Source organism: Vigna radiata, chromosome 10 (genome assembly GCF_000741045.1).
Source record: "Vigna radiata var. radiata cultivar VC1973A chromosome 10, Vradiata_ver6, whole genome shotgun sequence".
NCBI lineage: Eukaryota > Viridiplantae > Streptophyta > Magnoliopsida > Fabales > Fabaceae > Vigna > Vigna radiata.
In genome coordinates, this window is record NC_028360.1 from 15,936,697 (window position 1) to 15,959,544 (window position 22,848).

General features: G+C 33.8%; 4 protein-coding genes across 5 annotated transcripts; 3 read left to right on the top strand and 1 right to left on the bottom strand.

Annotated features, from left to right (window-relative positions):
- The first annotated feature begins 2,686 nt into the window (after positions 1 to 2,686).
- Positions 2,687 to 7,864, top strand: LOC106776062 (serine incorporator 3). The gene is made up of 6 exons (XM_014663365.2): positions 2,687 to 2,976; positions 3,660 to 3,896; positions 5,797 to 5,908; positions 5,975 to 6,149; positions 6,797 to 7,034; positions 7,395 to 7,864. Exons 1-6 carry the CDS (start codon positions 2,802 to 2,804, stop codon positions 7,685 to 7,687), a joined length of 1,230 nt encoding a protein of 409 aa, XP_014518851.1. The 5' UTR covers positions 2,687 to 2,801; the 3' UTR covers positions 7,688 to 7,864.
- A 940-nt stretch (positions 7,865 to 8,804) lies between these two features.
- On the top strand, positions 8,805 to 14,121 carry LOC106775206 (uncharacterized protein At5g19025). Of its 2 annotated transcripts, XM_022786876.1 has the most exons (3): positions 8,805 to 8,823; positions 8,854 to 9,596; positions 10,608 to 12,042. In XM_022786876.1, the coding sequence occupies exons 2-3, from the start codon at positions 8,911 to 8,913 to the stop codon at positions 10,744 to 10,746; spliced, it is 825 nt and encodes a 274-aa protein (XP_022642597.1). In that variant the 5' UTR covers positions 8,805 to 8,823; positions 8,854 to 8,910; the 3' UTR covers positions 10,747 to 12,042. The 2 variants fall into 2 exon arrangements, with proteins under 2 accessions (XP_022642597.1, XP_014517776.1); XM_014662290.2 differs by lacking the exon at positions 10,608 to 12,042 and adding an exon at positions 13,596 to 14,121 and having other exon boundaries at positions 8,807 to 9,596.
- Positions 14,122 to 15,837: 1,716 nt separating this feature from the next.
- On the top strand, positions 15,838 to 18,359 carry LOC106774636 (pentatricopeptide repeat-containing protein At5g19020, mitochondrial). Its single transcript, XM_014661683.2, has one exon. The coding sequence runs from the start codon at positions 15,932 to 15,934 to the stop codon at positions 18,071 to 18,073; it is 2,142 nt and encodes a 713-aa protein (XP_014517169.1). The 5' UTR covers positions 15,838 to 15,931; the 3' UTR covers positions 18,074 to 18,359.
- Positions 18,360 to 20,645: 2,286 nt separating this feature from the next.
- Positions 20,646 to 22,190, bottom strand: LOC106775419 (transmembrane protein 45A-like). Its single transcript, XM_014662541.2, has one exon. It carries the CDS (start codon positions 21,905 to 21,907, stop codon positions 20,966 to 20,968), a length of 942 nt encoding a protein of 313 aa, XP_014518027.1. The 5' UTR covers positions 21,908 to 22,190; the 3' UTR covers positions 20,646 to 20,965.
- Positions 22,191 to 22,848: the final 658 nt, after the last annotated feature.

Consider the following 22,848-nt stretch of genomic DNA (forward strand, 5'->3'; position numbering starts at 1 on the left):
GAAACTAATCTTTGTGGACCTTAAGAATTTAATCCACTGATATCCAGCTATCATGGGGCCTAGTAAAATAGTCATGGTGAAATTTGAGCCACGGAGTGTTGCACCAATGAGAGGGAAGCTAGTTGCTGAAGGGTGAGTATCAGCCATGGGGACACGTTACTTCAAGGGTTGGACTTTTGTGCTGTTTTTCATCCGAAATGAAAGAAAGGAAAACTCGAGGCTGGTGGAAAGTCTCAGCCTGTGCCTTCAATTTGTTGGCTGTCTTGTGAAATGCAATAATGAGCAGAGAGAGTAAGATGATATTTGCAGTTGATGATGTGACTAACTAAGACCACACAAGAAAAGTACCTTGTCTAACATTCTCTTTATTAGTTAAACATCGTGCATGCAGAGAAGTTTTAATCCGTGTGTCAGGAAAACCTGTTTATCAGAGTGATGCAGAAAGATACTTTGTCCCATTGGATTTGGAACACATGTCTAGACATGGAACTGAATAATTAGCACATATATAAGTTTTTTATAATAGATCTTCGGAATGATCCTTAAAGTAACGAAGTCCAACGTTTATAAATACCAAAAGTTGTTTTTGCATGTATCTATATCATTCCATACTTCAGAAGATGGAAGCCTAGAACACAGATACGCCCTCCAATCATATTCATTATCCTTTTGAACATCACCTTTCTCAGATTTCACATTCATCAATCAGATAAGTAACATAAAAAAAAAAAAAAAAGAGAAGATAATTGGTTTATCAGTACAGTGAGTTTTCTTAAGTGGTGAGAATTTTTGGCAAGAGAATTGTAATTATGTGAGGAGTGTGATTAGTGATTCACATGGATATGCTAGAAAGGGTTGTTGAGATCTGAGACTGAACTATCGGCAGGGTTAAACAGTTGGTACAGGGAAAGAAGAAAACTGATGTTTCAGTAATTGTAATGGTCATTTGCTTGCTGGCGGCTGCAGGTTTTCACTCATGTTTGTGATTTTCATGCTCTCTGTTGCTTTCTTCTATTTCTACCTTATCCAAAAACAACACACCATCCTCTGCATCATGTCCTTTTTCTTCATGGATTAAGTTTTCACAGCAATTATGTATATAAATTGTTAAACAAGAATATGTCACTTTCTGAAACAAGACTAGATTATGGGTGAAATAAATAATAATGATACTTACACAATTTTTTTTTTACAACATTTTGTCATGATTGATCCAAAATTACTCCAAAGTCAATAATAATAATCATAAACACGACCATGGACCAATACACGTAAATAATGTTTAAATATTGTCAAAAAAATATTGTCTAAGTATCGTATCATTATCCGAAATAATTTTATCAATTCATTATGTGATTTGGAACTTTAGTGTAAGATAATTTCAATTGGAGTTTTGGATTAATGGAATAGTTTAATAGATTGAAAGGGAATGTTTCTTATTTTAAATTGGATTTAGAAGAATTTAATGAATATATATATATATATATATATATATATATATATATATATAAAATCTTTGATTTGAAATTTTGGTTAATTGAATCAATAAGGTACTTTTATAAAGATATATAATAATGGATTTTTCATTTTGCTTAACTTATTATACGTACTGACTGCACATGTATATTGTCGTAACTAACAAAAGCGTTGGTACAAACAAATTATGTTTCGCATGATATAATACTTAAATACTTTCTAATATAAAAAAATAAAAGTAATAATAATAACTACAAAATTATTCCATATCAAAGTTCCATGTTCTTCACACTTTTATTATGTGTAGACAAATGTAATAAAATATTTACGTTTTCTTTATTATAATATATAAAATAATTAAAATGAAAATAAGATAACAATAAATAAAATAAAATAAATTCATTTAAATGTTTATATATTCTGAAGTAAGTTATTTTAGTATTTAGTGATTAATTTTATGAAAATTTTTAAATTCAATCAATTAACTTATGAAATAATGTTATTATAATGTAATTTTTTGAAAACTGGTGTGTGAGAAAAAATTGCTCGTAATTTTTAATATTATTTTTAATTTCATAAAATAGTTATTTTATAATTAATATTTTTCAATTTTAATCATAGGGTTTAAGTAAATACTATGCAAGTCACCTAATCAATGAAAAAAAATTAAACGATAGAAACTCGTTTAAAAATTACAAAATATTTTAATACTTACTAAATTAAAATTTGAGTAGAACTTAATTAAAAATATCTAAATCTATAGAAAACTTGAAATTTAATCATAAAGAAAGGTTAAGAGAAATATGTAAGCATAGAAATTATTTTTTGTAACATTTAAAAAATATATTTTAATTTTAATAAAACTTATAGAGAAAAAAAAACAGTTAAAAAATCATCTTCCATCGAACATAATGAATTATTGCTCATTTTCACATTATTACGTGGCTTAATGTCATTAATTAAAATAATACATTAATATGATGCACTAAGATATTCAAATTTATTTCAGCTTTAAAATGTACAAGAAAAAAAGAAAAGAAATTAGAAGCAGTTAATAACTTTAGTTTATCTTTTAAGAATCAAAAGTTGAATTTTTCTTCATATAAACTTTGATTAGTTAATAATAAGAAAAATAAAAGAGGGACAAAGTACAATTAATTTTAAGAATTATTTTAATTATGTTTATCAAAAGTTTTATACTGTGAACAGAATCACTGTCCGTTGAATCCAACAGAAATCGATTGTCGTCACTGTGAAAGGAGAGAGAAAGCGTGAAGAAGAGGATTTATCTGCCTCAACAAACAATCGTCGTCATCGTCGACATCATGTCGTGTTGTTTTTCTTGCTGCGCGTCTCTGGCCTGTGGTCTCTGTACCTCTACCGCATCTTGCATCTCCCAAAAATCCGCCAGAATCGGTTACTGCGGTCTCTTCGGTGCATCTCTCGTCGTTTCGTGGATACTCAGAGAAGTTGGAGCACCCCTTTTGGAGAAGTTCCCATGTACTTTCCATTCCTTTTATAAATCTTTCAACTTTCATCTTAATTTCCCATTGGGGGTATTTGTGTTCGTCACGGTTCAAGAAGGATTAAATGGATCACTCTTACTTCATATTCATGCCCTAGCTTTTTCAGAATTGGAATTCATACTTTTGAGGAGAAATGATAGCAATATACTCTCTTACACAATCTCTATCATTACCTGAAATTTATTGGAAATCTCGTAATTTTTTAGGTTCTGCTTCATATTTAGTGAACTCCACTTGTGATTTTTTCGTTCCTAATAAATTTTAATCAATATTAGAGAATGTGTAAGAAGATAGTGTCGATGTTTCTAACAAATTTCAATCATTAAAAGAGATTGTGTAAGAAAAGGGTTGTTAGTGAATGAGTATCTAGTAGCCGTACTCCTTCTGAATTGAGAGGTTGATTTTGCATTCGTGGGCAGCCGCATTCTCCTCGTGTTCAGTTTTATGATTCAAGTTATCAGATAAAAGGGCATATAGAAAAATATGAAGTGTATGTTTGTGTTTGATAATATTTTAAGAAGTGTTTTATTATTATCATTATCATTATTATTATAAGGTGTGTTGAGTTTTTGACACTGCCAGAAAAAGCTGCATGGTATGAATATTGAATATTTTTCATTTATAATGTGGTAGTGGTATATTAATTCTTAAATACAGGGATAGGTGCATCCGATACCCACACAGACGAATGGTATCAAGTACAAGCAGTTCTTCGAGTGAGCTTGGGAAATTTCTTGTTCTTTGGTTTCCTAGCCCTTATTATGATTGGTGTGAAAGACCAGAATGACAAGCGTGATTCGTGGCACCATGGTGGTTGGACTGCAAAAATAGCGATCTGGCTTTTGCTTCTGGTCCTTTCATTCTTCCTTCCCGATGTTATAATATTAGTATATGGTATGTTTTGTAGGCTTTACTTTCTTGCTGTCAATTCTTAGTGGCATTGGTGATTGAATATGCAGTCTGACTAGAATTATTCAGTTCAGGCAAACTGTATTTTAAATTGAAAAGTAGTTCTTAGAGAGGTTTTATGGCAATATTTGATGACCCTGAAACTGAATTCCAGATGTTTATAACCCCATCTCCCCCAACACCTATCACAATTTTTGTTTGAGTTTCATTTTGATGCATTCTCATTGTAAAACTATTTTAGCCTATCTACCTATCTTTGACATTTAATTTAATAAGTTTAACTTTGTCAACAACTACATGGTATATCTAGTTGGTTACATTATATAGCAGCATATAATTCGATGCAGGCTCAAAATTGTTTTACACTTATATTACATTTAAATCAAATTCATTTTCTTCTGGGTCATTGCTTTCTTCTTTTGCCCCTTGTATATTGTGGACGCTGGACTTAAAAAGAAAGGTTGGGGATCAACTTAGCTTAGAATTGGTTTGTTTCAAGGAGAATATGATGTGCTTTTCTACTAATGGAGATCCCACATCAATTAGAGATATAACTAAATTATAATCTATAGGTGGATATGAATCTCATCTTATGAGATTAGTTTTGTGAGATTAAGTTAGATTTAAACGCTACTTTCTACAATTACATTAGAGCTTATTAAGAATTTATTCTAATAAGGTTTGTTGAGTTTATTGGATCTCCCTTTATTTCCACGTGCTATGTCTCCAGCATGGGGATTTTTGTTGGAGATCCTACTTCAATTACAGATATGATCAAATTATAATATATATGTAAGTGCAAAGCTTGTCTTACTAAGTTAATTTTTGTAAGGATGAATTAGATTTAAAGTTCACTTTTTAAAACCTATTGTTGGAATTGAATTGGGCCTAATTCAAACCTTAAAGAAGATTGGGCGAGTCCTATAAGGTGATATTTCTCACTAAATGACTAGTGTGAGACATCATAACACTTTGCCCCTGCAGTTTTAGTCTTGATAGTGGAATGTAGTGAATGGCTCCAAAATTGCCATAGCGAGATAGGTACTATTTTGAACATGTTTATTGTTTATTTTATATATATAAATTCTCAAAAACGATAAAAATCATTTAAAGTTAACGACATTCATAAAACATTAAAAAGTCACAGGTAGGTATCTTAAAGAAAACATAATAGTAAATACCAACAAGCAAAAGTATCCCAGATGAGAGTCATGAATAGTCATCTCTAAATCCAAGTCATCTTTAAAAGTTTCCGTATATTTACTGCTTAAGATTTCATTTTTGAAAATTGAAATCCCAAAAATAGTCCCCCATAAAAAGACCTAATTTCTTTGTTAAGAGGGATGTTTTGGAATCAATATATGTGCCGTCATTGCCGTTATTCACCCCTCTATTTGGTCCCCTACGGCCACTACACTAAGCTGCTCCGCTTCCACAACCCTGGTAGAACCATTACACCCCTATAGCAGTGCTATTCAAAACCTTTCTTGCCCTTATGCCTAAATACTGGGCATGGCCGGTGGCCCAACACCAAGACTGGTTAAATTTTGACATTGCACTGAAAATTGACTGAGTCTAAATCTAACCCAAATGTTAGCTCAGGAGGGGAGGAATGCAAGTTGTATTTTTGCAAATGTTGACATTTTAATAGCAACAAACTAATCTCCTCATTTTCAGGTTTTACTATTGGATGTATGGGAATCTGTTTTGTTAAAGGCTTTCATCTTGTTATTGTGATTTATTCTGCTGTCTAATTGTTTATCGTACCTATATAGAACTGCATGGGAGGTCTGAGTTCTGAATGCGTTCTTTTCTCAGATTTTTATTTTCATCTAAGGGGAAGCCTAATTTAAAATTGACATGAGCATATGTGTAATATTCACAGGATTCATAGCAAAATTTGGAGCTGGCTTGTTTTTATTGATTCAAGTGATAATCTTACTTGATTTTACTCACTCTTGGAATGATGCATGGGTTGAGAAAGATGAGCAGAAATGGTATGCAGAATTTCTGTCTCCATAATTTTAATGTTCTCCATTGCTCTAATAATTTTTGTTGGTTAGGTATATTGCTTTACTTGCGGTATCAGTCGGATGCTACATTGCAGCATTTACAGTGTCAGGTCTCCTTTTCATTTGGTTCAACCCTTCTGGATATGATTGTAGCATCAACATCTTCTTCCTTGTCATGACCATGATTCTTGCTTTTGTGTTTGCCATTATCGCCTTACACCCTAAGGTAAAGACTAGAAATGCTCTGATCTAACTAATCAACATTCCCTCTTCAACACTCTTTTTTCCTTTCAAATAATTCTCCGGAATTTTTGTATATGTAAAATTGAAAAATGGAAGATGTAATGAGTTTTGATCAGGGGTATTCCCAAAAGGTAATACCTTGTTAACATATCTATCTTACCAATTAGAGCAAAATTATTTTTGAGTGTACAAATTGGATAAGATGCTGGTATCTAGCCTTTTTTAATGAAACATTAGTTATCATATTATTATTCACCCACAAATAAGAAAGATGTATTTCTTTCTGTCCTCTAATATTATTGTCTGGAAAACATAGATTGAGAATGGGTGTTATGTTATTTAAGGATGCTAGTATACTCTATATTACTTGTCTTAGTTTTCATTTGTCTATACCCTAACTCTAGTAATATTTCCTTATTGATGGAGGATGCTAGTTGATACCCGTTATTGTGGAAGATTGGTTAGGTGGGTTGAGATAATAAGATCAGAAAATTACTTGGAATAATCCCGTTCTATTTTCTTAATGGAATTATATTTGGTAGCCACAAGGACTGTGGTCTACGGTTTCATCAATCTGCATTTGGGTATTAATTATTGAAAAAATGAGTAATAGCCGGAGTGCAAAAACAGGTGAACGGAAGCTTGTTGCCTGCATCTGTGATTTCCCTTTACTGTGCTTATGTGTGCTACACGGGTCTTTCAAGCGAACCTCGTGACTATGAATGCAATGGTCTCAACAAGTCCAGAGCTGTCAGCACAGGTACCCTCGTTCTTGGCATGCTAACAACAGTGCTATCAGTGCTGTATTCTGCCCTTCGTGCTGGATCTTCCAAGACATTCTTATCACCACCATCATCACCTAAATTTGGTAATAAAACTCGTTCGGTATCCTTTATAACCTCTTATCTTATGATGTATGTGTTGTTATTTTGAATTGTTCATTTGATTTAACGTATTCAGAAGATACTCTCCCCTCTCCCCCACTCTTCTGAGAGTTTTTGAAACAAACAAGAAGTGTCTATTATGTCCAAAATTTGACCTTAACAACTTCAGAAACTTGTCTCTGATTTGATGTTAACCAAGCAAGGAAAGAACGTTATTTTATTGATAGCAATAACACATTACATACAGCCTGATCACTTCACTACTATTTGTAACGATTAAACTTTCTAAAACAAGATTGAATGAATAGGAAAATTCTAAAATGTTTTGGTCTTACATATTTCAGGAGAGAGCAAACCACTTATTGAAGAAGTAGAAGAAGGAAAGACAAAGAAGGAGGAAAAGGAAGCACGACCCGTTAGCTATTCGTATTCATTCTTCCACCTAATATTTGCCCTGGCTAGCATGTATTCAGCCATGCTTCTTTCTGGATGGACCAGCACATCAGAGAGATCGGATCTCATAGATGTTGGTTGGACCTCAGTATGGGTTCGAATCGGCACCGAGTGGGTCACTGCTGCATTGTATATCTGGACTCTCTCGGCTCCTTTGCTCTTCCCTGATCGTGAATTTGCATAGTTATCTCTCACTGTAAACTACTACTACTACGATGTTGTTTCAGTTTTTTTGTCTCTTCATCTTGGGAATGTTGTGTGTTGCTTTCAATACATGATATATGTATAGATTCACCCCTTCGTCAGATACGTAATGTAATACAGTTTATTGCATTTTTCAAAGTTCATCTTGTTTGTATAATTATGTCCAATGCTGAATCTAAATCCGTCAAATTTAAGGTACGTTTTAGAATTTTTTACAAATTTTATTTTGATTTCTAGCGTTCATGTATACCTTTTTCCCACTAATTTTTTAATCATTTTTATATAACCAACTATCACTTTTTTAACTTATTTTCATTTTTACGAGGATGACGATAGCTTGATTGTTTAAGGAGCCATTGTCAGAACTTCAAAATTTCGTATAATGAATAAAAAGAGCAGTAGATTCCTTCATTTAATAGTATTGAATAAACTTTAAGAAAATGCGTTGAATTTAATTCACATAAATATCACAATAAATTGTTATCAAAACTCGTGAGAAGAGCCTTTGTTACTCTTATTTATTATGAAGGTCATTGACAAAAGATATAGATATTTCTTAAAAGATCCCTATTTCAATCAACCAGTGCAAGTGATCTCATGTTTTTGTCTGTTCTAAATAAATTTAGTTTGATATTTTTATTTCTTCTTTGTAGGTGACGTCGTATGTTTATCGTTTATAAATATCCCAATTGAAACAAGGTTTAAATTTCTTTTTGTATCTTTTATAATTGAGTTTGATTTAAAACTTAAATTCACAAAAGAACAAGTATACTCTCCGTATGAAAGATAATTTTGTTTGATACGAATTATTAACAACGCATATAAAAAATTATTGGTCAAACAGATCAACCCGTCAATTTAATTTTCATAGTTTACAAATATAATGCACAGATAATTAATCGAAAAATATTTTTATATGGTTTTGTAAGTTTGTAATATTAAGAAGTTTTACAGAAGTAGTATTTTATATGGAAATGTATATTTTGATATTTGATTTATAAATGTTGAAATTTAGATTTGATTGAGAAATAAAGTTATAGTTAATAATAATATGGTGTTGGTTGGAGTAGTAGAAAAAAGAGGGAAAGAAAAGAAGAGTGTTGTTGGGTTGGGGTAAAGAAGAAGAAGAAGAAGAAGAAGAAGAAGAAGAAGAAGAAGAAGAAGAAGAAGAAGAAGAAGAAGAAGAAGAAGAAGAAGAAGAAGATGAAGACGAAGATGAAGATGGTGCAAGAGGAAGCGGAGGAGGTGGGATTAGGAATGAGCAGAGGGATGATGGTTCAGTGCAATGTGAATAACAAAAACCATAGCCATAGCCATAACCATAACCATAGCCACAGTCATAGCCATAGCCATAGCCATAGCAATAACCATAATCACAACAATGTCTGCAACTGCAAGCACTCTCCCTCGGCAACCTTGGACCTTCTCATTCTGCTCCTCGTCCTCTTCTCAGGGGCCTTCCTCCTCTCCTCCTATTTCTCATACATCTTCCATTCCCTCTCCCTCCTCCTTCCCTCCCTCCCTCTCTCCTACCTCCTCCCCTTCTTCCTCTTTTTCGCCCTCTCCCTCGCCGCCGCCGACTTCTGCTGCGGCCCCCGATCCCGCCGCTGTCAGCGCTCCGGATGCAAGGGCCTCAAGAAGGCCATGGAGTTCGATTTGCAGATTCACCGCTTCGGCTCCGCTCCCTCCCCTGATGCCTCTGCTGAAATTGACCGCCTGCCCTGGAAGGGCGGCACCGAGGCCAACCCCGATTACGAGTGCCTCCGCTCTGAACTCCGCAAGATGGCTCCCCCTAACGGACGCGCCCTCTTGCTCTTCCGGGCGCCCTGCGGCTGCCCCGTGGCCAAACTCGAGGCCTCCGGTCCCAAAAAGGGCAAACGCCATAAGAGGTTCGTTTCTTCCTTTCTCTTCTTATGCCTTTGCAACCGCTTTGTTGTGTTTCGTTTAGATCGAGTTGCAGATCTGTTTCGTTTTACGGGCTTGGGAAATTATATTGAATTATGTAGGTTATAATGGTGAGTACTGTTAGTTTGTTGATTCTGTGTTTCGGATTCGGTGTCGCCGAGTGAGTTTCCGTGTGTTCCTATTTCTGAGTTGCGTTTAAGTTGTACATACATACATGGGATGCCTTTTTCTGCCGAAGTAAAAGGCTGGTTAAAGTTTTTTAGTCCATATATTTGTTGAAGTAATTGATTCTTCTAGCGCTTGATATTCTGATTTGGGGATATCAGTTTGCCTTACGGAGGATTTAAGTTTTCTTCGAAATCCTTGTCCCTAATTTCTGTTTCAATTCATGTGTTGGTGCGATAGCTTGTTTAGTTCAGTTCACCTTCTCAGCCTCTGCCATTGCGGAACAGTTCACTTTCTTTAGTATCATGTCTTTCTATGTGGTCATACCCTATAGCACAGTTGCTTGCTCAGCCGTCTGACACTCACATGCAGCTGTTTGTTGATGCGCTGCCTTTTTGGTGCTAGAAGACTGCTGCTTGCCTTGCCTGCTTTGTTGGTGCCTCTTATTTTGTTATAGTTTGGACTTTGTTTCTCTGTTTAAGGGCTCTCTCTTTGTGCTGTAATAATCTGTTTTTGTGGTTGTTTCTGTGGGGCTTGGTGCAGTCTCTGTGTTGTTTGATGCTGTTTGGCTCCCGTCCGGATGTTGCTATCTGGTCCTCAAATTCGTGTGTTTCTCAATTAGATTAGTGCTATGTCCAGTGACTCTGGATCCTCAAGTGAGGGCCTGGTATGAGGTGTTCTTTGTCTTTTTCAACAAGAGCAGTTTTCTTATCGGGAAAATTTATTATAATAAATACATGATCTCCATTTATCAAGATTTGGTTTCATTGTACAAATACTTTATGATCATGTAGTCCAGAATCAGTAGAAATCCATAAAAATGTGTGCAGAGATTCTGAACAAGCAGACTGTCAACTTGTCATACTCTTATGGATATCTGGTGAGTCACTGTTGTTGCTATGCCACATGCTATGTGATATGGAAGAAGGCTTGGAGCATGTATTCAAATTATATCCATTGAATTTATGACCACCCTCGAGATGACCGATGATGCCCCTTTGTCATGTCTTAATAGAATAATAACTAGTGAGTGTGGCTAGACTTAATAGTGTTTGCATGAGCTATGTTCTTCATGATCTTCATTAGAGTAATGATTCTGTCTGGAACCAAATGCTGACAGCCCCTAATATTTAGTTTTGCCGAGGATTTTATTCATTGTCTAATTTGAGTTTCTGCTCAAGAAGCACGACTGCAAATTAGTTCATGCTTCATATATAGGTGGTGAATCTTCAACTTTAGTTTCTTCCTTGGTTGTGAAGTACATAGTCATGGTGGTCCAGGAGGACATAATGTTTAACATATTTGTTGCGCATATTGTAAGCTTTCTTGTTTGGGAGATTTAATAGAGTATGAATCACAGCGAAATAGAAAGCTGCTTCTAAAATATTCATCTACCAATGTATTTACTTAGTTGTATATGTTGAAGTTGACATTATCAAAAGCTAGGATGGTTGTAGTATTTTTTGAAATGAAGGTAGCTTAGTAGGGCAAGCACTTGTATATCTCAAAGGAAGTTTGGAATAAACAAATATTAATCTACTACTGGAGGATATTGGAGAATAGTTGGGAATTGAATGAAGGGATTTTATATTTTGTTTGTTGTAAGTAGTGTTATTTAGTCATGGGTAGAAATCTGAGATATATCAAGGGATCCCTTGAAAGAGGTTTATCATATGCACATAGAGGTCATTTTGTTATTGTTGTATACACAACGTAGTTTGGACTAGTTGTCCAACTAACAAGACAACCTACTTTTGGTAATTGTGTTATAATTTGAGGTAATCTCATTTTCGAATAGTGTAAAATCTGTAATGTTGTTTGGTCTAGTACATAGATTGATGAGAGTTAGTATCACACAATACGATACGATTTAGAAGCTTGACGATGTGAATCGTGATGGCCACTGGGTGTTGTGAGTTTGAATTGTTTATTGTATCTCAGAAATCGCTTTAGTATCACATGAAATGCGAGCTCCCAGAAACACCGGTACTATAATTTGCTTCATGTATTCGTGTCCAGTTCAGATGTGATGCCATACTCTAGGATACTTAATTGATACATCTATAAAGTATCCAAACCTTTGATGAAGTGTCCAAGCTTTTGAAACGTTTATATGTGTAATATAGAAACATAAAACATGGTCTCTACATAAAACAAAGAGGGAAATAGTTCTCTTCATTTACGAATTATTCTAAAAAGTAATACTGATTCTGTTTTTTATGTATGTAAAGAATAGAAAAAATTTATGATGACAATATTTTATAATTATAATTTATAATTTATTTATGATTTTAGTTTGGATTTTCAGAATTGTTGTTGTATATTTTTTGTCTTTTATGAACTTTTATATATTTTTAATTTTTTTTAATAGGTATCTTGCAAATATAAGGTCATCTTATCGCCGTGTTAGATACGCATTGTATCAATGTTAAATCTGCATGGTATCATATCCGTGTATTTTGTCGTCGTCGTCGTTTTATCATTGGTTTGTACATGAGGGATGATAACAATACTCCCTTTATTACTGACTGGAATTTGTTCAAAATAAAAAAATTTGGTAGGTCCCACTTTAGAATTAGGAGAGACTCATTAAGAAATAAAGTTCTCCAAAATTTATGATCATTAAATTTTAGCCAACAGTAGAATGAGTGTAGAGTATGTTGTTATCACTCCTCTTTATTTTTCAAAAAGGTTATGCTTATATCAGTCAGTTCAATTCATCATACAATATTTCAATTATGACGGCAATAATAGAAGCTTGTAGTGTGGTACACTGGCTTTTATTAGTCCTCATAGATTTTGCTCAACAAAGCTATCAACGAACTACATTTCACTATTTATTATGCCCAACATAACGTTATAGCTTAATAACTGTTCAATATAATCTGACTTAGCCTATATCAGATATAAATAATTGGTTGCACAGTGTGTATTACTTTATCTGTAAGTTGACTAATATGCCTATTGGTTGTGATCACTTTGCAAATGGGTCTTAACTGTTTGTTCAATTGGTGGATGCCTTGTAGAGGGCTATGTTACCCTACCTATGGAAGAAGTTGGGGCTTTGAGACGTCTATGAAATGCTACTCTGGTCTCCTATGGGCCTGTTTTTGTCTTTGTTCTTACCTTCACCAGTTTGAAATGTTGTAACCTCAAACGTAAACAGCTGGTTTTGGAAATTTGATTTGATTCTCTCACAATTTTATATCTTTTCACTAATTAACATTACAATTATTGGTGACACTAGAAACTTTGGTTCAAAAGGATGAAGCCTAAACTGTGTTTCCTATGTTCTATAATCATTGTTTTCTGAATTAGTAAAAGCGTGTAATAATTATCAACATGTGCTTGTTACTGATTATCATCTTGTCCTGCATTTGACTATGAAGTTTGTTGGTAAATTAATTTTTGAAATTGTCTTAGTTTTATTTTTTTTTCTCTCATAAACTTTACTGTTTAAGTTTCTGTTGTTATCCCCCACTGAATCCAAGTTGTGGACATCTTAAAACTTTTATCTGTTCCGGAAATTATTGGCTATCCCCTATGCATTTGGCCAACTTGGTTTCTGTTCTCCTGAAAAAGACGGACTTACTATAACTTCAAAGAAACTCTAGAATGTAAGAACACTTTTTTTCTTTAATATAATGCTAAAAAACTGTGCTTCTACAAAAGCCAATTGGAGGAATCTATGCATTTAAGGGGTTAAAAGTTGGGCCAAATGTTACCTAGTTGAATTGCATGTTTGAAGTTTTGTTTGATGGACTTGAATAACTTTTTGACTGGTAAATCTGAACTTGTGGTTTTAATGACTTGAGCAGGACCCAACCCAGTGCTACTCTTAATGGAGGAGATCATCGTTGATTGACTGATGTTTTCATACCTGGCATCTCATTTATTTCTTTCTCTGGTTCTCATTAACTGGGAAAACTACTGATTAGAACCATTTTTTTTAAGAGAAAAAAAATTGAAATCTGGTCTTAACAATCCTTCCTTATATCTGCCCAAGCCAGTAGTCTATATAAAGTTTGGAAGGATCGTAAAGGATTAACTGCAATAAATATGTTATTCATCATCGACCCATTTCATTAATTGTAGATGTCCTAAAATTGCTTATTCCTTCGAAACTATACATCATTGATTGAAATGGATGCTCAGGCCATAGATGGACTAGTTCATGATGTCAACATCGTGATTGTACCAAATGTGGACTTTTATGTTTCATTACACCTTTGAAACTGCTAAATCCGTATTTGGACCCTCTACCCTGCAAGAAACTGTGTGCTTTTAGTTTCCCTGTTTATTAATTTGAAAACCCTATAAATACATTTTCTCCTATTGACTGAACTGTATGTGGGTCTAAATTTTTTAAATCTGGTATTTTTTTACTAATAAGGAAGTGTTTTAGAAGTAGTGATAGAGAGGATTTTAGCGCTTTATTAATTTATATATATTAGCCATTAAATAAATGGAAAAGTTTGTCTAATATATTTCTTATCATTTTTTAAAGTGAGTCAATAAAAGTATATTCATTATTCATATAAACAATTAATGTTATTTTCAACTTCAAGAATAATCTAAATGTCGACAAGATGACATTTTGGTCTAAGATAACACGTTTGATAAAACCGTATAAGGAATATTTTTGCTTGTGATAATTGATATTTCCTTGAAAAACACTTGCCTTCCTTTCATAAAGGTAAGACTAATATGGATAATATTTTTATGGATAAATTACCCTTACTCATATAAGATAATACTAAATAGCATTCATATTCGCTTTAATAGAAAATAATATCTTTTAAAGTTTTCAACAAAATATACTCAAATCTCTTATAGTTCTTAAATAGACATTCACTATTTGTTTTTAGTAAATGACACTATTGTTTCTTATGTTTTCCTTTAACGAATGACACTTATCTTTTTATTTTATTTGAAAATAATATATTGACTTAAACTTACATGGAAAATTATAAAAAAATAAAAAATCGAATGATTTAATTATTATATATTAGCCTTGTAAAAAATTATACTAAAACATATAAAAAATTAATATCAAAAGGTTTTAAAGTACATTATAAACTGTATTAACTTATCATTAGTATAAGATAGTAGAATATTTATATAAAAATAAAAATTAGAAAGAATGTTTATTACTTTATGAAAAAGGTAAGTAAGATTGTTTTAAAAGGAAGGTTTAAATATATTTGTGTTGTTTTTATTCACTTTTGCTTTTTTTTTCTTTTGTTTAATTAAATTTCATTTAGGGATTCAATTTAATTATTTTTGTTAGATTTATATAAATGACATTAATGTCTTTTTTTTTGTAAACATGACATATCAATTTGTGTTATTTCGTTTTTAATTCTTTTTCAGATTTTTAATTTTTTTTCACATAATAGTTTTGTGTTGTGTCATGTGTTATATTGTCATATGTTAATGTGAACACCACTAAATATTGTTAGTATATTGTATTTAATTCAATTTTTATATTTTTTTTTACTTAATTAAGTTTTAATTTTTTTTTAATTAAACAATTTTTTTCAGTCTCTAAAATAAAATTAAATTAATATTTAAGTCTAATTATAATTTATATATATATATATATATATATATATATATAATTAACAAAAAACTGAATTAAATACTGACATTTGCATAGACCTAACACTAAAAAATATAATTAACAAAAAGAAATCTAAGAAAAAAAAGTATTACAATCTGAGATACGTGATATTTACACATATGATACTAATGTTTATACAAATCTAACACAAAAATAATTAAATTAAACACAGATTTAATTAAACTAAAAATATAAGAACTAAAGTAATAAAAATAATAAGTATAGAGATTAAAATAGAACAAAGTTTTTTTTTTTTTTTACTTTTCAGTTTTATTAAATTCATCTTTTATTTTTTTTAATTTAATTTTTGTTTTTTAAGTTTTTTTAATCTAACCTCTTATTGAGGCACCAAAGAAATAAGAAAATGGAAACTAATCTCTAAATTAATAGATTTAAATAGTCAAATTTGAGAACAAGAAAAACAACCTTAGCCTAAACGTGAAATGAAAATATTTAATCCTGAAAAAAGGAACTAGAATTTCTCAACAGCAGGCAAAGATGATCGAATCTTGAGTGTAATGGTCGCGCCTCATGTTGGTGTTCATTTCTGCGAGTCTCAGACTCAAAACCTTACCTCGATCTCTACCCTTTCCTCTTTCAACTGAACTTCCATCGCTAAACCCGAAACAAAGATCAGGATGGTTTTCCATTTCCACTTCCACCAAAGCCCCTCCACAGGTGCAGGACCCACAATACTTCATTCGCATTTTCTGCAATGCGAGGCTTCACCAGAATCACTACGAGTGCGAGCTTGCGTTGGTTTCCGCACTCAAATGCTGTTCCTCCTCCGTTCAGGGCCGCCAATTCCATTCTCTGGCATTGAAACTGGGACTCCAATCAAATACTTTCATTCAAAACAGTTTGATCAACATGTACGCAAAACGCGGTTCCATTAATGATGCCCAAATTCTGTTTGAGTTTTGTCCAACTATGGATCCTGTCTCCTGTAACATTATGGTTCGTGGGTATGTCAAAGCTGGTCAATTGGACAATGCCCGCAAACTGTTTGACAGAATGCCTGACAAAGGTTGTGTCTCCTACACTACCATGATAATGGGTCTTGTCCAAAATGTCTGCTTTCGGGAAGCTCTTGTGGTTTTCAAGGACATGAGGTCGGATGGGGTGGTCCCTAATGATTTGACCCTGGCGAATGTAATATATGCTTACTCACATGTTGGTGAAATTTTGAATTGTCAAATGATTCATGCGTTGGCTATTAAGTTGTTTCTTGAGGGGTTGGTTCTTGTTTCAACGAATTTGATGCGTGCGTACTGTCTTTGTTCAGGTGTAGGGGAAGCAAGAAGATTGTTTGACAAGATGCCTGAAGTGAATGTGGTCTCGTGGAATGTAATGTTAAATGGGTATGCAAAGGAAGGCCTTGTTGACATGGCCAGGGAGTTGTTTGAGAGAATTCCTGATAAGGATGTGATTTCTTGGGGCACAATGATTGATGGTTATATCCTAACGAACTGTTTGCATGAAGCTTTGGTGATGCATCGTGCAATGCTACGAACTGGGCTTGCACCTAATGAAATCTTGGTTGTGAATTTGGTTTCAGCATGCGGTCGTCTGAATGCAATGGGTGATGGTTTGCAATTGCATGGAATAGTTGTCAAGAAAGGCTTTGACTGTTACAATTTTATACAGACAACCATCATCCATTTTTATGCAGCTTGTGGGATGATGGACCTTGCTTGTTTGCAATTTGAAGTGGGTGTAAAGGATCACCTAGAATCGTGGAATGCTCTTGTTTCTGGATTCATAAAAAATGGAATGATGGACCCAGCAAGGAAAATCTTTGAGGAGATGCCTGAAAGAGATGTGTTTTCATGGAGTTCCATGATTTCTGGCTACGCACAAGCAGACCAGTCTCGAATGGCTCTTGAACTCTTCCATAAAATGGTAGCAAGTGGGATCAAACCAAATGAAGTTACCATGGTGGGCGTATTCTCTGCAATTGCTTCCATGGCCTCATTGAAGGCGGGAAGATGGGCCCACGAATACATGTGTAATGAATCCATTCCATTGAATGACAATTTACGTGCATCTCTAATTGATATGTATTCTAAATGTGGAAGCATCAACAGTGCCTTACAATTTTTCAATCAGAACCGAGACAAAACCTTTTCTGTGTGTCCATGGAACGCAATTATATGTGGGTTAGCTTCACATGGACATGCAAGCATGTGCCTAGAGGTTTTCTATGGTATGCAGAGGTATAATATTAAACCCAATGCAATTACATTTATAGGAGTTCTTAGTGCTTGTTGCCATGCCGGGCTGGTGGAGCCTGGGCGAAGAATATTTAAAATCATGAAGAGTGTATATAATGTGGAACCAGATATCAAGCATTATGGTTGTATGGTCGATCTTTTGGGCAGAGCTGGTCTATTAGAAGAGGCTGAGGAAATGTTAAGGAGCATGCCAATGAAGGCTGACATTGTGATATGGGGGACTTTATTAGCGGCATGTAGAACTCATGGAAATGTCCATATAGGAGAGAGGGCTGCAGAGGGTTTGGCTGGGTTGGCACCATCTCACGGCGGTGGTAAAGTTCTCCTATCAAACATATATGCAGATGCAGGAAGGTGGGAGGATGTATCATCAGTTAGAAGAGTCATGCAAAATCGGAGAATGGAGAGAATGCCTGGGTGTAGTGGTGTTGTTCGATAGCTAAAGGAGTTTCAATTCTCAGATTTTGCTAATTTTAAAGAAAAAGATGTTGATCTTTGGAGCGAAACCTTTTTTTTGGAGAATCATCTTGCGATCTGATTTTGTATATTGTTCATAGCAGCTCTTTATTAGCTGTGTTTTAATGATTACGTATCATTTATACGAGCTTCGAAATAATTTGTTTGCATAGCAGATACAGGGGAAGACCTGTTCTACATCTGCTACTGGAAATATAGAATGGTAAGTTTGCGGAAAAAAAAGTTGGATTCTGATCCAATTTAATCCATTATATATCTGTTATGTATGATCTAGATTTAATATATCTGTTAAGATCGTAGGTAGAGTTTATGAGTGCTACTGCTTTTTTGAAGTTTCCTTTGTTTCTTTTGATATTTTAAGGAACTATAGAGTTTAAATAGATGTAACTCAAACATGATCTTTAAAATCACCGTCGGACATTAGCTTGCAATCCTTTAGATCATGAAGTAATTTCTATTGCTGTTTGCACAAGTCTTCAATATATGTTTGTGTTAATGATATTATTGATGAGAGACATGTATAATCTATCGTCAACACTCAAGCTGAAATTTGAAGGGCTAGATCTGAATATCTTTACCATTGAAATTTCAAGTTCCTCCATATCTTGTACACATGGCAGAAGTTGTTTGTTACATTATTGTGCTGAAATTGAACTTAGGAAGAATGAATTTGGGCGCAGAGCTTGACTTGTTAGCATGTTACACGTGTATGAAACTGACGTAAATTGTCTGAAATGAATATGTTGGCAATGCATGAAAGCATAATTCCTGGACGTTTTGCTTCTAGGGAAGTATGGATGAGTGTTTTTAAATGCCAAGAATGTGAATTTGGATCGTCTTGTTGGCTACAGTACAAAAACATGGATCTCATTCATCCTTCAAAATCTCTGTTTTTTGGTTTCTCACCTACTAATCTTCACAAGCTTTTGTTAGCCAATGTTCGTATAGTACTATTTTTTTCATCTGCAATAGAAAAAAACTTGTATTAGATATTTCGAACCAACTAATAGCATGATCATAGTGATGAATGTGATTGAAAAATAATTCTCGTGACACGGGGTTAAAAAATTAAAATTTTCAATTACCAACACTTTAGAAAAGATATTTTCTTTACCTTATACCTTAAGCATTTGTCTAATTATTTTATGCTCTTCCTATAGGTACAACAATTGTGAAAATGTTTTCTAGATATATGTCTATTTTTAGGAAGCTCTTTTAACAAATTTCTTTACTATAATGTTTAAATTTTAACTTTCCCCGTAAGAATAAGATCTAATACTTGTTTTTCTGAGCCTACCTAAAAAAATTATTATTCTAAAAAAACACTCTTAAAAAACTGTAAATAAAACATGCATTCATAAGTTTGATGATTCAACAAAAAAAAAAAAAATTGTCTTAAACATGGTTTATGAGTACTCTATTCATTTTAAATCTAATCATTTTGGGGGATAAGTAAAGTGTATAAAAAAAAAATTGTTTGACAAAATTACTTTCACAAAATACTTGTGGAAACTTCAAAATGACGTGAGCTTCATTCGAAACGATAGAATGTCCCTCTCTTTGTTCATGTTTCTTCTCCATTTGCACATGCATTGCATACGAAAACGTTACTTTTCGTTTTGCCTTCTCTTTTTATTCACTCCCATCGATGTTACAACCAATTTTATCACCTTTTCACCATTTAGCAAGAAAGCAACGTTGCTTTGATGGCTAGAGAAATCTAACTATCGGAAAATGACATCTCATATATATATATATATATATATATATATATATATATATATATATATATATATATATATACAAAGTTCTATGAACTATCATATACTTTTTTTTAGATTACAGAATACCATAAGTTATATTATTTCAAGCGGGCCCAGTTGCCCCCATATCAAACTTTAATTTGGTAACTAATTACTCAACTCTTTCTAGGTTTTAAATTAATTAATTTTAATATAAAATCTTAGTCAAAATTATACTCACGTTTATTAAGCAACTCAGGAGACAGCAGCGTACACGCACCTTTACACGTTACAATCATTATACGAGACGCCTCTCACCACACATTTTTTTGGTGAACCTGTACCCTCAATTCACATCAAGAAACTAATTTTTCAAATTTTTTAAGTTTGAAGATAAATGGATAATGTTTGAAACAGCTTAAATTCCACGACTGCAGCTGTTTTTTTTTTTTTTTTAAGTTACGTGCTGTGGAATAATTTAATTTAGTAAAAAATAAAAAAATAAATTAACAACGGTAATATCATCGATCGCCCCCAGTTTCCTCATTTGCAAAGGGCTTGAAAGACAATGGTAATAGGAATTAAGGTGATCACGAGGATAAACATACCTTTACAATACTTCTTTTACAATATTTTAAAATCATTTAAGTGTAATTTTGTGATTAATCTAAAATTACTTTACAATCAATAATAATAATCATAAACACTAACATAAATTAATCACTGACACGTAAGTGATGTTAAAATATTATCAAAATATCATTATTTATTATAATCATAATCCAAATATGGGAAATTTCTTGCACTCGTTTCCTCAACCGTAGAAGCACAAAAATAGTCACAGTTGATTAATAATGTTTTTGAGTGTGATATGACTATGATATGGTCAAAGTACACACAATTGAAACAAATCCTCGTCCTCAGAAAGCATAACTATAAACCCACACGAACAAGTTTCCATGAACCAACAACATTATTGCTGCCTCAATTAATTAATCCAAGAGGACCCCACCAAACGCTAACACTCCAATCTCACTGTACACCCACACACCTAATCAACTATTAATCACCCACTAATCACAAATTAGGAATATCTTTAATGTTTCTCTTCTCTACCTTTCTATGTCGAGAGGCGAAAAGTTTTTGCCAACTGGAATAAAGCTCATGGGTTTGCCAACTACGCTTCTTTTTTGCGACTCAACGTCGTCGCTTTCCTTGTCTGTGTCTTCTTCCTCTTTCCCCAATGCAAAGTACCGCACCTTTTCGCCATAGAACTTAACCAGGCCTAAGTAGAACGCCAAGCCGAAAGCGGTGACTCCGACGAGGAACCAACTGAAGAGAATGTTGACGAGGGCCACGGCGCGGTGGAGAGATTGATGGTCGTTGCATCTGACCACCTGATGCCCCTCTTCATCGTTGATGAAGCAACCTTTGGGGATGAGCCCTGGAGTCCACAGCATGAAGCCCATGACGACGAGCCACAAGCCCTGAAAGAATATGCTGAGGGAACGAACAAAGCTGACTAGGAAACTTTTGGGCATGGGGATTCCCAAGAGGGCTGTTGAGAAAGAGACGAAGATTATGAGTTGTAGCATGAAGTGGTACTGTCCTTCGGGTCCACTGTGGTCTGCGGAGTGGAGGTGGAAGAGGAGGAGCTGCTGAGCGAAGGCAATGGATCCGAGGAGTTGGGTTAGGGATTGTTTGGAGGGGGTGGGGATGCGGTCGAGAAGGAGGGCAAAGGCGGCGTAGAGGAGGAAGGTGAGGGAGATGGAAGAGTGTTCGAAGTTTTGGAGGTGGTTGGAGGGGATGGTTCCATCAGGGTCGAAGGGTTGGTGACGATCTGGGCCTATGAAGAGTTCCATGGAGATGGAGGCTATGGAAGCTGCCATGATGAGAAGAAGCTCCAAGTACTTGAATTTGGAGGTGGGGAACCACGTTAGGGCAGTGTAGGAAGTAGGGTTGAGAGCATGGAGCTTGATGTGGCTGAAGAGGTGCCAGAGACCAATCAGAATGAACCCTAAACCAGGAGCTACATGTCCTACAAGAGTGCCCATAATAATAACTTAGTATTGTGTCTGAAAGGTTGGTTTTTAGTATTGTGTCTGAAAGCAATTGATGGAGTTTTAATATATAGCTAACTGGGTCTAGAGAGTTCTGAGGGAAAAACAGAAAAAGAGGAGTCCAAGAATGGTGGCTTGGGGAATAAGGGTCAAAGTATATAACATATGAATGATGAATTATGAGATGACGAGTGGCGTGAGGTTGAGCTTGCTGACTTTCTAGATGAAGAAAACCTGAAAGAGCTAATTAATGAAATGGGATTAGGAAACTTAACCCTCTGTTTCCCACCCTTTGTCCTCTTTATTCCTTTAATCATTCTTCACATAATATATATCTGTAAAGTTTATACACTTAACCAACTCGTGTTACATGTTTCATTACTATATATAATTTCAATATACATTATCATCCTAATTACATAATTTAAGTAACTCTTGTGTTTGGCTTTAACATCTTATACAATATTCTTACACATCATCTTATAATGGTTTATTTTTTATGTTTTTGTATTGGATTGTTAGAATTTTGTTGGTGGAAGAGTGTGTTGTTAATATAATTCGTCGCTAATAACTATTGTGTTATATTTTACATTATATTAAGCAATTTTTATTTTGGCTAAAATACGTTTATGAATACTCCGTAAATTATTACTTTAATTATACTCTTCATTCGTATATATTAAGTTAAGCGCATTGCATCTTTGTTTAGCATATTTATTGCAAAAGTTTCCATCCGTTTTAGTTATAATTTAAACAGGAGTATAAAAAAAAAATACAGAAATTTTGCTGTAAAATAATTTGAAAACACATGAATACTTTAAGCAAAAAAAGAGATTTAAAGTTACTAACTTGATGATTTTTTTTAGTAAAACCTGGCTAGTGGAAAAGCCTCTATAATCAGCATTAACATGTTAAACGTGTTTTTAAGTTCTTTG